Genomic DNA, 16,329 nt, shown 5'->3' with positions numbered 1-16,329 from the left:
TGATCCATTAACAAATTTTAGATAAACACAACTATCATATTGAGACCTCTGAAAGCCCTTAGAAAGCATAAATGAATCAAACCTCTTATACCATTGTCTGGGAGATTGTTTCAGACCATATAAGGACTTCTTCAACCTGCACACATAGTCTTCTTTTCCAGGAACAATGAACCCCTCTGGCTGGTCCATATAGATGTCCTCCTCCAAATCACCATGTAAGAAAGCAGTTTTCACATCTAACTGTTCAAGCTCATAGTCATGTACAGCAACAAGACTAAGAAAGGTACGAATTGAACTATGCTTGACAACAGGAGAATAGACATCAGAGTAATCAATTCCTGGAATCTGACTAAAACCTTTTGCAACTAGCCTTGCTTTAAAGCGCGGAGGCTCTTTTGGAGTCATACCTTCTTTTCTTTTGAAGATCCATTTGCACTTAATTGCCTTTTTACCAGAAGGCAGCCGAGCTAGTTCCCAAGTGCCATTCTTATCAAGAGACTCCATTTCTTCATGCATAGCACCCATCCACTTTTCACTATCAGTACACAATATAGCTTCTGAATAATTCAATGGTTCCTGAACATTATCAACTTCTTCAGCAACAGCTAAAGCAAAAGCAACATTGCACTCTTGAATCAGTCTTTGGGGCCGAACTATCTGCCTCCTAGTTCGGCCTTCAGCAAGAGACTGGGGATGAGACTCCACAACAGGTGATGAAATTTCAGAAACAGAATTTTCAGCAGGTTCAGCAGATGGTGGAGCATGATCATCAACATCCCCCCCGTGCTCCACCTGCACACTGATAGACTCAGAATTCTGGTTAGTAGCACTGGTAGATATAACCGAAGGAAACATAGCAGATTCATTGAACACAACGTTTCTACTAAAAAATGCCTTCTGTGTATCAGGATTCCACAATTTATATGCTTTAACACCAGATCCATAACCCAAGAAAACACACTTAATTGCTCTAGGCTCAAGTTTACCATTATCAACATGTGCATATGCAGTACAACCAAACACTCTCAACTGAGAATAATCATAGGGGGAACCAGACCAAACCTCAATTGGAGTTTTCTTATCGATAGCAGTGGATGGTGAACAATTGATTAAATGACAAGCAGTGGAAGCAGCCTCAGCCCAAAACTTGCGGCTCAAACCTGAGTTGGACAGCATACACCGAGCCTTGGAGATTATTGTTCTATTCATACGCTCTGCCACACCGTTCTGCTGAGGCGTATATGGTATAGTGTGGTGCCTCACAATGCCCTCCTTCCTGCAGAAAGAGTTAAAATCACTAGAACAAAACTCCATACCATTGTCAGTTCTCAGAACCTTTAGCTTCCTCTCAGTCTGCTTCTCAACCATAGTCTTCCAAACCTTGAAAGACTCAAAGGCATCTGATTTTTGCTTAAGAAAATAAGGCCAAACTCTGCGTGAATTATCATCAATGATAGTCAACATGTAACGAGCACCACCATGTGAAGGTATACGTGACGGCCCCCACAAATCAGCATGAACATAATCAAGAATATTTTCGGTATTATGAACAGCAGAACTGAATTTTACCCTTTTATGCTTACCGAAAACACAGTGCTCACAGAAATCAAGAGTATCAGCATGGCAACCATCAAGAAGGCCTCTCTTGCTCAATTCTGCCAAACCAGGTGCACTCATATGGCCAAGGCGCATATGCCAAATTTTAGTAGTCTCAGAATCAGATGCAACAACAGCATTAGCAGAGCCAGAACTATCTCGAAGCACATATAAGTTTTCAGCTTTCAAATCACCTTTAATAACCACAAGAGAGCCTTTTGTTACCTTCATGACACCGTCACCGGCGGTATACTTGTAGCCCTTTGTGTCCAGAGTACTCAGAGAGATGAGGTTCCTGGACATGGATGGAACATGTCGTACTTCAGTCAATGTGCGTACAATCCCATCGAACATCTTGATCTGCACGGTGCCCATGCCAACAACAGTGCAAGGGGAATTATCACCCATCCGAAGAGTACCTCCATTCTGCACAGCTTCATAGGTACTAAACAGAGATTTTTTAGTGCAAACATGATATGAGCAAGCAGAATCCAGGATCCATTGGGCATCATCAGCAGCACAACCAGCAAAGGCAATAAGAACATCACCATTATCAGAATTATTTTCGGATGCAACAGAGACAGTACCTCCAGTCTTACCCTTCTCCTTGTTCCTCTTCTCCTTGTTCTGCAGTTTGTAACAGTTCTCAATTACATGGTTCGTCTTCTTGCAGTATTTGCAAAATAATTCATCGGATGGCCCCCTTGACTTGGAGCGACCCCTCTGGTTCTTCCCCTTTCCTTTGCCACCTGAGTTGGACTTTTTCTGATCAGTGCGGCCACGGACATACAAAGCTTCTCCACTCGAGCCAGCAGCATCTTCCGAGTTAACCATCTGTCTCATCTTTTCTTTCGCAGTCAAAGCTTCATACACTTCAGCCACGGTTAGAGTATCACGACTGTATAGGATGGTATCTCGAAAATTGCTAAACGATGCAGGGAGGGAACACAGGAGAAGAAGAGCTAGGTCTTCATCATCAAACTTTACCTCCATAGACGTCAGATCGGCCACGATCTCCTTAAACACCGATATGTGCGTCAGAACGGATCCTCCTTCCTGCAACTTGTGGGAGAACAATTTCATTTTGACATGCATCTTGCTGGTCAGATCCTTTGACATACAGATCGACTCCAGCTTCAACCAGAGAGCAGCGGCAGTTTTCTCTGCCAGAACCTCCTGCAGAATATTGTTAGACAGATGAAGGTGAATATGTGCGAGCGCCTTACGATCCTTGCGCCTCTCCTCATCAGTCCACGTCCTGGCATCCTTGTTGCCAAATCCATCTAGGGCATCATCCAGGTCGCGATCAGATTGCGAGAGAATTGCCCGCATCTTCACCTGCCACAGCGAGAAACGCGTGTCGAGATCCAGCAGCGAAAGATCGTACTTCATTGTCGTCGACATCCGTGCGCCGGCAGGAAACCCTAGCACACCGATCACCAAACAACCTGGCTTTGATACCACTTGTTATAAATGAATGCGACACAAATAGGATCAATCACAGAGAAGACACGGATTTAACGTGGAAAACCCCTCTAAAGTGAAGGGGAAAAAACCACGGGCGCCGGCCGGCAACTTCTCACTATTTTTGGGTGGTTACAGATCGCAGGAGATTTACAATTGAGATGGATATCTCCTGCGGCTTACAAAGATATTTATAGAGGTGAAACCCTAAAACGATCCGTACCGCGGGGGGCTCCGCCCCCCCGCACCCCCCCAGGCGTCCCTGGGCCGCGGGAAGGCCAGTTGGCCTCGCTGCGCTCCGGCCCAAGCCTCCCGGCGACGGGCCTCCGCTTCGCTCGCCAACTTGGCCGCCTTCTTCAGAATTTGGATCACAGACTCAACACTGCAGTTACAGAAGCAGCAGCCAGCTCTCTTCCTCCACACACACACACACACGCACACAAAAAAAAAAAACCCGGCTGCTGCATCTATACTACCGAGCAAGCCGAGTACAGTAAATACGGCCAACAAACAGATGCATCTGGTGCCTGAAGGTGGTCAGGGAATGACCCTGCCACGCTTATGGCTTTTATTTATGGATCATAATAAGTTCAATAACACAAGGCAACAACACAAACAACGTCACGTTACAACAGTTGGAGACAGTACTACGTCCTCCAGTCCGCTCCAGAGATCAATGTTCACCACGCTAATAACGAGTTACACTTTGAACCGGGTACACACATTTGTCCCTGCCAACATAAAAAAAACGGAAAGATAACTACGTGCTGGGCAGCCTAGTGCTGCACAGCGCTGTCCTGTCAGGTTAACCACGATTATAATTCTCAAAGCAAATGCGAGGTATTGCCCTAAACACACAAAGCAACAGTCTCCCATCGGAGACCAAGCTCCCTTATGTGCACCTGACAGCAGAGGCACCAGGTTGGATCTGCCCCTTGTCGCAGTTCGCTGCCGTCGGTTCTTGGGGGGCGGTGTTCACCTGGCCTGAATTCTCCGCGCCCTTCTCTGCATCAGCTGGAGGAGGTGCTGCTGGTTCAGTGGCACCACCGTTCTCTTTCTTCTCTCCCTCTGAAGACGCCAGGGAAGGCACCGCAGATTCAGCTGCCTGACTGTCCTCAGTTTTCTCTTCACCAACGATTACAAGGGGCGCTGCGTCATCAACAAATGCAAGGGGAGCTGATTCGGATTCAGCTGGCTTGCCGTCTCCTTTATTCTCAGATTCTGGGGCAGCAACATCGTTAGGCTGTGCTTGCCCACCGGTGCTTTGTTCAGTATTCTCTGCTGCATCTACAGCAGGGACCACCTCTTTCTCAACAGTCTTCTTCTCTGCAGGGGGCTCCTCCTCTTTCTTATCATCACCTTCCTCATTCTTCTCTGCTGCATCTACAGCTGGGGCTTCCTCTTTCTCATCAGTCTTCTCTGCAGGGGGCTCCTCTTTCTTATCATCACCTTCCACAGTATTCTCTGCTGCATCTACAGTAGGGGCTTCCTCTTTCTTATCTTCAACTTCCTCAGTCTTCTCTGCAGCATCTTTCATCTCCACATTTTCAGCATCTTTCTTATCGTCAACTTCCTCAGTCTTCTCTGCACTTGGGACATCTTTCTTCTCGTCTTCAGCATTTTCAGCATCTTTCATCTCCACATCGGTACCTTTACCTTCCGCCGCAGCACCATCTTCTCCAGCCTCATTTGCATCCTCTGCATCCACTTTTTCCTCCTTTTTGCCCCTCTTAGAGCTTGATCTTGCCCGTTTAGGAGTCTTCTCACCCTCTGGGCTCTCAGTTGCCTTGACCTTCTCGCTTAAACGTGCTGAGCGTCTGGGAGTATCACCTGCTTACAAACTTTTTAGAGGGAGCAACAAGACATTGAATATTGGGAAACCTACTAGTACAAAAACAGATGAATTTACAATACAACTAAGAAGTGGTCAAGAAATAATGGAACTAGATGCATACTGGTTCCCCAATCAAACTCTGAAGATGCAGGGCCTCCAGGATGAGCTTTCAGGTACTGAGTCAGCTGTCTCTTGCTTTTAATTTCCTCACCAGTTGGGGAAACAAAAATAACCTCGAATCGTCCACCTCGTCCACCTCGAGTTGGGGCAAGCTGCAATAAAACATGAACATGTTATCATAAAAATATGCGATGAAACTAAAATAATCAAACATGGTGTGAGCCAAATTGAACTATAATTCAAGCTGCTTGCAGGTAGTGTTCTTATATAATACATCCAACGTAGCAAAGGGCCAACTTGTTACAGATATATTCATCTCAACAAATATTGTCTGCCACTTTCTAAGTATATTTACTTCAACAAATTCATCCATAGGAGCAGGCTCACTGTGGCAACTGGGATAGAACTACAGTTCATTCTATAAATGGACAGCCAGAAAATGAACGCATCTGAGGAAGACCATTTTTGCCAACCTTCAGAAAATGATTAAGCCAGTAGGCTCATTGTCAATTTTTAGAATGTAACCAGTCTGTGAAAAGGTTGTGATAAAGACAAGGCTCAAGCCACCAGTCAATTTCAAATCATCATAATCTCTTACGACACAAGACCATAAATAACATGAACAAGATTACAGAAGTTCAAGCGAGACATATGTGAACCAATATCTGCAGTGTTATTGATCCTCTTTTTTTCCCCAGTATACATCTTTAGATGAAGTCCTCATTTTTGAAGAACCATGTACACAAAAAGAAGAAATTTCCATGATCTACACAAAACAAAAATAAAGCCAACAGTTCTGCATGATTATCGCTTGTTTATACATAGGAATCGACAATTAAGCATATGAAACTTACCGCAACAATAAATCGTCCCAAGAGCCAAAGATGTAATCAATGAGCAAGGACAAATGAATCCTCACCAAATGCCAGGAACTGTTACTATCCAATGGAAAACGTGGGCTGGATGTCATAATCATTTGATGCATTTACAACAACGTGATAAATATGTTCATTGCCTATCTGAACTCTTCATATGCTAGTACCCTATTAAGCAATTAATGTCAAGTGTCTGCCTAATGGGTCTTGAAAGGCTTGTATTTCAGTTCATGGAATAAAATGTGAAAACAATATGCCCAGATGTTCCCAGGAGCTTATCTGTACTATCAACATTATAAAACCAAGTGAAAGATCTAGACTCTCCATATTATGCTTATTTTTCGTTTCATTTCATAGTGTATACAAAATCAAATAAAGAACATGCTTAGTAGGCTAGCTGCACCGCACTCAACAATTCTGCATCAAGCTTCCACACAGGTCAGCTAAAGACAACTTCAATGAAGTTGCACAATATAACCAAATAAGCCAAAAATCATATAATATAACCAAATATGCCAAAATCAAGATAGGAGATGCCAAAATAACTTTAAGATGTTGCTAAGACAATAAGAACTCATGATTGATTGGGTATAGTCTAGTCAAGTTCAGTGTTACTGGGTCACAGGTGCAGGTGAGACACGACAAGAGATAAAATAGATTGCACAACGATGGCTAACCATGTTAGGATCCACCCATACTGCTTAGCAAGGACCAAATAAGAGCCAAAACACACTATCGAGAGGTCTAAAGTCGAAACTTGCTTATACGATAAACGTATCATCCCCGGGTAAACTGAACCCAACGGACTGTAGGCCCTAATAGGTTTACAGAAATGACTTGGATGTTGCAATAGGGAGAGCTATAAAAGTGAAGTCCACAATACTCACTCCCACATCGCGGTCCGGTGGGGCAGCTCGAGCCCCATACCGCTCACGAGCCCATAGAGCTCCCTATAAAGTTAAATCTTATATTTCTTATTATGTATTCATGATTTTCATTGTTCATGGACGTCTCAATATAGAACTACTTTAAACAATTATATTCGTCTACTGTGAGTTTTTAGTGAGATTTTGTTACTGTAACGGTTTGGTCCTAATTTTTTCAGGCTCCATCGCTGTTGGACTCGGATGTTGCAAGTCAATCGCGAGCACGAACAGCGAGCTCAAATCAAGCTCCTAAACCTTATAGCCATGCTCGCATGGACTTAAGACCAAGCAAAATTACAAACGCACGCCCTCACGAACGACACGACTCAATCGAGCTCGGAAACCCTAGAACCCGACGCCACAGCCCCCCGACCGCTCGGTTACGGAGAACAGCAGCGGAATTCGCAGAGACGGAGCCCGAACCCCCCGGATCCGAACGCTAGCAGGCCCCCGCAGCCCTCGGGACCGAAGCAAACGGCGTGCAGGGAGGAGCGTGCGAGGAAATTGAAAGGGGACGGCCAAGCGGGCAGTAAGGGCGAACCTTCTTCGTCCAGCCTGAGGGTGCGGGGAGCTCGGTTGTGCTGGCCTGCTTCTTCTCCGGCGTCTCCTCGACCGCCGGCGCCGGCGCCGCCACGTGCTCCTCGCGGGTTGCCATACCGCTCGCCGGGCTTTCGAGTTTCCTCTTCCCGATATCGCTGTCGCGATGCGCAAAGGCTGGTGCTGAATTGGGGGGGAACGGGTTGGACTTGCAACGGGGGCCGCGGGGCGGGGGACGGCAGAAATAACGGCCCTCCTGGTGGTCTGCCGCCTGCCGCCTGCGCTGCGCCCCCAACTGTCTCGGGCACGCAGACGGCGTGAGCGACTGAGCGCGCGCACATAGACCCGGTGGATGTACTCGTGAGAGCGTGTCGGCAGATACGTGCGGGGGGTCGAGAGTGTAGGTATTGTGGACCGGGTGCAGGAGACGCTCTCGGGCGGCCGCGGGGCGCAAACGGCGGGACCGAGAAGGTGGCAGAAAACTGTATTGCATTCCACGAGCCCGGTCCGCTGTTGTGCGATAGGCGGTGCGATAGGCGCTGTGCGCGGAGTGAAGGTACGATACGCTACCCGCCGGAGCGCAGAGAACGTTCACAAGTGGGGCACGTTTGGACCTTGGAAGCCCCAAGCGTGGGACTGTGGGAGTGGGACGGTGGGACTTGGGAGGCAGGGCTCGCAAGCGGTGGAAGCGTGGCGAGTTTCGACTGGTTGAGTTCGGATAGAGCTACAGTAGCTGCAGATCAGCAGATCGGTTTAGAGATGGCAATTTTACCCGCGGGTTCGGATATCCACGGATATCCGACCTGTCGGATTCGGGTTCGAGTATGAAATTTAACCCGCGGGTCTCACCCGTACCCGACCCGTGATAAAATCGGGTCGGGTACGGGTTTCATCTTTTACCCGCGGGTCCTGGCGGATATCCGAAATTAAAAATACATGTATTTTGAGTTCACCAGAAATCGACCCGATGGTCCATCTTTATTCACCAGAACCGGCCTAATGGTGTACATGCGGCAGATCTAACAACAGAGATGACGGTGGGCTTAAGTCCATTCATTTTAACCAGATGCATTTTTTATCTTTTTACTACTTGAAGTTCTCTCCGATGTTAAAATTTTTATTTTAATTAATACAGCGTGTATGGTACCCAAAATCAACTAGTGGAACATAAAATAATCGCTTGCTGATGTCATAGAGAGACATATTTCTGTTATCCTTGGCTACCATATATCTTGCTAGCTTGCTATATATTAGGTCTAGCTAGGCGGTTGGGTGCTGTCAGCAATTACTTACTAGTCAGACGAACTTCTTTAGTATATTAATTGTTGAAAGGTTTTTATTACGTACTAATTCCTTTCTTATTAGTTGTTTGTAATTTGTGATATTCTTGGTAATTCATGAGTAGTTGATTGCCCAACAGTCCAAGTTCGTCTCTTGTTGTTTTGTTGAATTGAATACTTTGAAGTTTGGTTCAAGTGTAAACGCTATGTACTCATATAGCTTGCTTCTCTAACAGTAATCAGATTTATTATGTCTTGTTTTTTGTTCTACCTTGTCATTTGTCAACCATGTGTTTTTTTTGTGTGGAGTGTAATTATACTCGCGGATATCCGATACCCGCCCGATACCCGATGGGTACGGGCACGGGTACAAAATCCTACCCGCGGGTATAGTCGCGGGCGGGTATGAGCAATACCCACGGGTATTGTCGCGGGCGGATATTTACCATACCTGATCTGAACCCGACCCATTGCCATCCCTAGATCGGTCGCTGGGCACGTGCTGCGATCGGAGGGTTACGTGGGATCTGGGAGGAACACGTGGCTCGGGAAAGACAAATCGAAGGTTGCGCCACGGACCTACGGTAGCCAATAGGAACGGGATGATCATAAGTATGTTTAAGACTAAATTTTAAATCTCTTTATTTTATAATATAAAATATGTTGATTTTTACTATATATTAGTATATATAGACATATATAATAAAATCTACTAGTTAATTATTTATGCATTGCTACTGTTTATGTGTATCATATAGATAGATCTTATTTAAATAAGATAGTTATTAAAAATGATCTAAACTTATAGATTCTCATATGGCGCTAAAGTGAGATAGCTAGGATTAGGATAGGAGTCCGTGAATTAGATTAGGAGTCCGATGGAATACTAGATCTTCCCCTATTAATTTTTAAGGATCTATGGTAACAATGTTTTCCAAAATATACACCTTTGTATTTAATTGCAAAATAGCCTATTACAAGGGCGCGGACGAAGACCTAGTATATTTTGTTTACAGTTATAAATCGTAGAATAGTAAATCTAGTTTACTAGATATTTTGTTTAAAGAAGATCTAGTATGGAAGTTTACATCAGTTCCGAATTAGATTAGGAGTATGATGGTCCTAAGAGGATACACTGGCGATGGTCCTAAAGGGATACACAGGCTGAGGACCCACTCTGGAGAATGGGCGAGAGGGTCCCAACTTTGACTCTGAGATCTAAAGCTGCTTGAACACACCATAACTGATGACTTTGAGGCCAACCCCTCCATCAATTAACATGTGATAGAGCTTCACGTTAACAATGACAGGAGCGACGATGACCGGCAATACGTCTGACCCTGCCATATTGTTAGGGCAATCAGATGCCCCGAAGGAGATGGTGGTGCTTCGCCATTTCTGATGGGGTGCCGTGTTTGGTGCCTCGAGGGTTGCCGAGAGCACCTCCCCGCGAAGAGACTTCACGTCCCTCCGGGAGGTCAGCTCCCAACTCCCGCCATACATGATGTACCACTTCTTGCGCGCGGTCGTCGTTGTCGTAGTTGGAGTCTCCGTCAAGGATGTCCTTCAAGACTTGCTTGAGGGATTGATACCCAAGCTCTCTTCCGCGCACGGAAGCATCGCAGTCATCAGCCTTCTCCTTGCCAGTTCAATGATGTAGTGGTGAGCCCTCCTTGGAGGTCTACTCACGCCGCTCGCTGACACGCTTCGCAAGCCTCAGGATCTCGTGGCACTTTGAGGCGTTGTGGTGACCATTAGGGTGAACAAGTCACAACCTAGTGTCGCCACCCTGCTAGCGTGGACGCTTGCTAGCCCCTAGCCATAGCCGCAGTGACAGGAGCATCGGACAATGGCCTCTCGCCACCGTGATTCTTTTTTTTCTTGCTGTTGCCCTAGACAACGGTGCCTGAGCCAGCCATTTGGGTGGCCCTAGCTTGTGGGGCCGAGTGCGATGCACAGTACTTGGCGGCCCTTGCATACTTGTTGGCTAGAGCGAAGAGCGTGGTGACACTTTCCACATCATGCATCGCAAACTTCTCAAGCATCTTCTCATCACATACCCCCTAACGGAAAATAGTAACGATATACTCGTTAGAGATACGAGGTATGGTTCCTGTTGGTCACTTGTTCTCAAATGCTATAGATCAAGAACAAGACAACACAATTGTTAATGGTTAAAGACCTTCGTCCTTCGAAGCATTATTTCCTTTCGGATATAATGATCTTCAGACGAAGGTCATGAAGGACATGCCTTCATCATCTTAGTATATAAAATATGAGTACAGACATAAATAAGAATGTAAAAGAACGTTAAAGAATAAAAGATAATGATCAAGTCCTCACAATTTATTTATATTTGAATTCATATATCAAAATTAATATTAATGATATTTATAGCACAATGGTACCTTTGGTTCGCCAGAAGGTTGGGATGCAAAGATGACGCGAGAGAGATATTACAACCCAACGTGAACAGTATGGTGTTACTGTTCATCTATTTATAGGCACGGGACACAGCCCAGATAAGATTACATCCATGCCCCTGACATCTACTCTTAATCATAATGTAAACTATCAAGGACTTAGTAGTCTTTTCTCCCTTAGGTCGATTTCGTCCTTCATCTTCGTTAACATGCTAAGCCGAATCTCCTTTTGCCATAACTTCAGTGTCCATCCATGTTGCCTTCGGGTTGTATCCTCATATTACACGCCTTCATCCCAAAGTCGAAGCTTCCTGTAATAGTCTATGTCATACTGAAAATATATGGTTAATTAGTCACGTTTTTAGGACCTTCAGAATAAGAAGGCTCCCAACAGCTCCCCCATACCTTGGTGAAGCGAGAGATGAAGCCCTGAGTGTCTCTCTGAGTTCTTGCCTCATTGCATGGAGGTGGGACTCCATGCCATGCTGCTGGTAAGCATTAGCGAAGTTCATGGTGAACCGCGCATAGAGCTCTTCCGAGGAATTGATCGATCCTAGGTTAAGGTTCATAAGCCAAGTCTGGGCTGGCCCGGTCAAGGCTACATGGAAGTAGCTCACCATGATGGTGCCATCCCCGCCCGCGATCATGATAGCAGTGACGAAGACCTACAGAAACTCCGACGGGTTAGTTGTACCATCGTACTTTCTGAAAGTCGCCTAGAGGGAGGGTGAATAGGCGGAAACTGAAATTTACAAGCTTTAAGCACAACTACAAGCCGGGGTTAGCATTAGAAATAAAACTGAGTCCGAAAGAGAGGGTGAAAACAAATCAACCAAGAAATAAAGCGAGTGACATGGTGATTTGTTTTACCGAGGTTCAATTCTTGCAAACCTAGTCCCCGTTGAGGTGGTCACAAAGACCGGGTCTCTTTCAACCCTTTCCCTCTCTCAAACGGTCACCTAGACCGAGTGAGCTTTCTCCTTAATCAAACGGGTCACTTAGACCCCTCACAAGGACCACCACAACTTGGTGTCTCTTGCTTTGATTACAATGTCTTGAGAACAAGAATGAGGAAAAAGAAAGCGATCCAAGAACAAGAGCTCAAAGAACATGGGCAAAACTCTCTCTCTAGTCACTATTTGTTTGGAGTGGATTTGGAACTTGGAGAAGCTTTGATTCTATTGAATTGTGTCTTGTATTGATTGCACTAGCTCTTGTATTGAATGAGATGTCTAAAAAACTTGGATGCTTGAAGTGGTGGTGGTTAGGGGTATTTATAGCCCCAACCACCAAACCAACCGTTGGGGAGGCTGTCTGCCGATGGGCGCACCAGACTGTCACTAGATATGCATGGATTACTTTCTTTCTTTTAACATTTTGGACCACGCTTGCACCACTTGTTTGTTTTTGAAAATTATTTTGGAAAATCTTTTCAAAGTCCTTTTGCAAATAGTCAAGGTATATGAATAAGATTGCAAGAAGCATTTTCAAGATTTGAAATTTTCTCCCCCTGTTTCAAATACTTTTCCTTTGACTAAAACAAAACTCCCCTGAATAAAGTTCTCCTCTTAGTGTTCAAGAGGGTTTTACCAATATGAAAAAGATTTTATATTTTTAGATACCAATTTGAAAAATACTAACCAATTGAAAAACTTCTTTTAAAAACTGAAAAACTTGTGGTGGTGCGGTCCTTTTGCTTTGGGCTTAATATTTCTCCCCCTTTGGCATTTGTTGGTACCCTGAATGAGGGGTACCCTCTTCTACGATATGAAGGCGCTGCACCCGTACCACACCTCCAGGTCATACGGGGAGCAGCTCCCGACCCCACCACATGGGCAGGACTAGGGGCCCCACGTGGCAAGGAAAGATAATACATCCCGAGGTGTATCGATGGGTCCGGACCTCCAAGGGACACCGGACCCCAGTACGAACGGGTCCGGAGCTCCCAGAAGGACATGTTGGGTCCCTCGAATAAACTCCAAGCTCCCCCCCAGTAAGGTCCGAGACTTAGCAAGATCCCGGGACGCTTCCCGCTCAGGCGAAGGCCCGCTGCTGCCACGTAGCGTGTGGCCCGTGACATAAGCTAGCAGGTCGAGCCCGAAGCAAGGTCCATACAGCCATGCAGCCTTTGCATTTATTGCGGAGAGGACGCGCCACCTGCCACCATACTGACGGGCGACGTGCCCTCTCGGCATTTAATGCGCCCTGTCCCATCTGCTGGCAGACGGTGTCAGACCCATCCAGCAGACGGCGTGTCTGATCAGTCTACTGGCGAACAGTGCGCCCGTGCCGAACAGCGCACTGTACTCATTTTCCCTTCTACAAGAAGCTTCCCCTGCACGACGAGGATACGCAGATCTCGGACGTCAGGGCACAAGAAGATCGTCTCGGCAACAGACATTAGTGGCTCCAAGCGCTATATTCTTTATGTCCTTAGGCCCGCATGTCGGGGCCCAATACCTTTATGCATGCCCCCCTTCAGCTATAAAAGGGGAGGCATGCGACGTTACACACACACGCAATCTTAGATCACACCTCAGACTCGCAAGCTCATACAAGCTCACAAGCAATACATCCCACAGTGGAGTAGTGTATTACGCTCCGGCGGCCCGAACCACTCTAAATCCTTGTGTGTTCTTGAGTTCTTCCCGTTCATTCCAACGATCAAGCAAAACGCCTAAGCCCCTCCTCATCTCAGGATTTAGGGCGGGTGCACTCCGCCACCCGGCCGGAGATTTACTCTCTGACATTTGGCACGCCAGGTAGGGGCAGAGGCATTAGGTTTTTGCTTGATCCCTAGCCCAAGCATGATGGTGCAGATCATTGAGCACCGTGCCGAGACTTCGGTAGACTTTGCGGTGGAGGGAGAAGCTGCTTCCTCCACACCGCAGGTTCCCAGTCGCCCAGTACCAGGTACTCCTGTTGTGCACGCCACACGACAGCGCACAACAGCGCAAACGTCCCGGACTCCATCAAGGGCGTCTCCGGGGGCGTTATCGGTGGCCAGGGAGTTGTTGCGACACCCTCCAAGCTCCACGGCTTCACCAGGAGCCATGAAGCAATGGCGGGACGACGTCGACCGACTGCTCGGTATGGCACATTCTACCCTATCTAGGTCGAGGACATGGTCATCCCGGCGTCAACACGAGGTATCAGCATCTATGCGCTCGTCTTCAGTAAAGGGCGCACAGACCAATGACCTCTGGGCAGAACTCAACCGCAGGCGTGCGGGAGAGGATGCCCGGGTCTCATTGGAAAGGGCGCGCGAGCGCCGCCAAAACATAGATGGTCGCAACCTCGACCAAGACTTCGCTGCGGTTGCACCGCAGACACCGATGGGCACCCAGTCCCAAACGGGTGTCCCCTTGGCCGGTGTGGGTTGCGCCGCCCTTGCGGATCACCTCCGTGCGACATCGTGGTTGCCCAAGTTTCGGTCGCACCTGCCGGAAAAGTACGATGGAACATCGGACCCGTCGGAGTTCCTGCAGGTGTACGTCACCGCCATCACGGTAGCAGGTGGGAACACCGTTGTGATGGCGACATATTTCCATGTGGCCTTGTCTGGACCAGCCCGGACCTGGCTCATGAACCTCACCCCAGGGTCAGTCTACTCCTGGGAGGAGCTCTGCGCGCGGTTCATTGCGAACTTCGCCAGTGCTTACCAGTAGCACGGTGTGGAGGCCCACCTTCATGCGGTGAGGCAGGAGCCCGGAGAGACCCTCCGAAAGTTCATCTCCCGCTTCACCAAGGTGCGAGGTACTATACCTCGTATTTCTAATGCTTCCATCATCACAGCCTTCTGACAGGGAGTACTTGATGAAAAAATGTTGGAGAAGTTGGCCACACATGACGTGGAAACTGTCCCCACACTCTTCGCTCTGGCCGATAAATGTGCCAGAGCCGCCGAGGGCCGTGCATGGCACTCGGCCCCACAAACGGGAGCTGCCCAGTCGGGTGGCTCGAGGACCGTCCCCGGGACGGAAAGAAGAAGAAGAAGAAGGACAACGACTACCAAAAGCCGCGGTCCACCGCTCTGGTGGTCGCAGCCGCGACCGGAGGCCAGGGCGACCGCAACAAACGCCCGCGGCCGCAGAGGGGTAGCAGCGGTTCATGCCCTATGCACCCGAACGGTCGCCACAGCGCCGCAGAGTGTAGCGAGATCATTGACCTTGCAAAACACGTCAGCGAGCGGCGCGAGCAGTCTTCCAAAGACGGCTCCCCGCCTCGCCACCGGCCCAGCAAGAAAAAGGTGGACGACAGCGAGGTGGCCGCGGCTGAGCGGGACCTCGGGTATCAATCACTCGAGGGGGACCTGAAGGATATCTTCGCCGGAGGCTCCTACTCCAGTGAAGACAACTAGACGGGCCCCAGAGGGACCCCGTGTTCCCCGGTCTATGGAGCTGAAGCACGCCTTCCTTCGGAGGCCCTTCCGGATCCCCCACGGGTCCGGGTTGCAGACAGGTACATGCAAAAGTGGCCACAACCAGAGACGTGGGCTCCCATGTCAAATGCAGACGGGAACCTTGGGTCGGGGCCTAGCCCCACGACAAGTACCATACCAAGAGGGGCTCCGCAACTCTCCCCCAGCTAGGAAGGACCCTTCGAGGTAACGAGAATGCACCGACCCAGGGGCAACCATCTAGCTACAACTGGAGGAGTACCTAACCCCGATGCCAAACATCTCTGTAAGTTCTATCCATAGAGCAAAGCTAAGGGGTCAAATTTGTTTCCCTTTTTTGTAACTAGATGACACATACGTGTACGACAACCCGGTGGGGTCTGCCCCCATGAAGCCGGCCTATAGGTCTACACACATGCACGACAAGTTATAAAGAGAAACTACCCCCTCAGCTGTGCTCTTGTGATAGTTCGATCTTGCTGCTCCATGGTCCTACCTTACAGTCTTTCAGATAGTACTTTTTAGCTAACCCACCCATATGGCTTCCATCTGTCTGACAAAACGACATCCGAATTGAGCAGCCAGGCTTGCAGTTTAGGGCCCCTGATACGAAAGTAGGGAGGTCCGACAGCCTGGGGGCCGGCTCTAGAGAATGGGACCCCGTTCCATAGGGTGGTCCGGAGCCCGTGTAGCCGCTCAGCCAGGTCCTGTACCGTGGGCCTGCATGCTCCACCACCCCGTGACGGGAACTTAGTATCTGGAGTTATAAGTCCTGCGGGTCCGACAACCTCGGGACCGGAGCTAGAGAGTGGACATTAATCTCCTGGGGTGGTCCGGAGCCCATGCAACCGCTCAGCCTGGTCCCGTACCGTGGG

At 48.1% G+C, this 16,329-nt stretch overlaps 1 protein-coding gene across 1 annotated transcript; it reads right to left on the bottom strand.

Annotated features, from left to right (window-relative positions):
• Positions 1-3,579: 3,579 nt before the first annotated feature.
• On the bottom strand, positions 3,580-7,559 carry mbd109 (methyl binding domain 109). Its single transcript, NM_001112051.1, is given in 3 exon segments — positions 3,580-4,890; positions 5,016-5,166; positions 7,357-7,559. Coding segments are annotated over 3 exon segments (1,203 nt in total). The 5' UTR covers positions 7,471-7,559; the 3' UTR covers positions 3,580-3,952.
• Between the last annotated feature and the right edge of the window lie 8,770 nt (positions 7,560-16,329).

The sequence above is a fragment of the Zea mays genome, chromosome 5, assembly GCF_902167145.1.
Source record: "Zea mays cultivar B73 chromosome 5, Zm-B73-REFERENCE-NAM-5.0, whole genome shotgun sequence".
Lineage (NCBI taxonomy): Eukaryota > Viridiplantae > Streptophyta > Magnoliopsida > Poales > Poaceae > Zea > Zea mays.
Note: the sequence above shows the minus strand (reverse complement) of the source record. Positions and strands in the feature narration are given on the sequence as shown.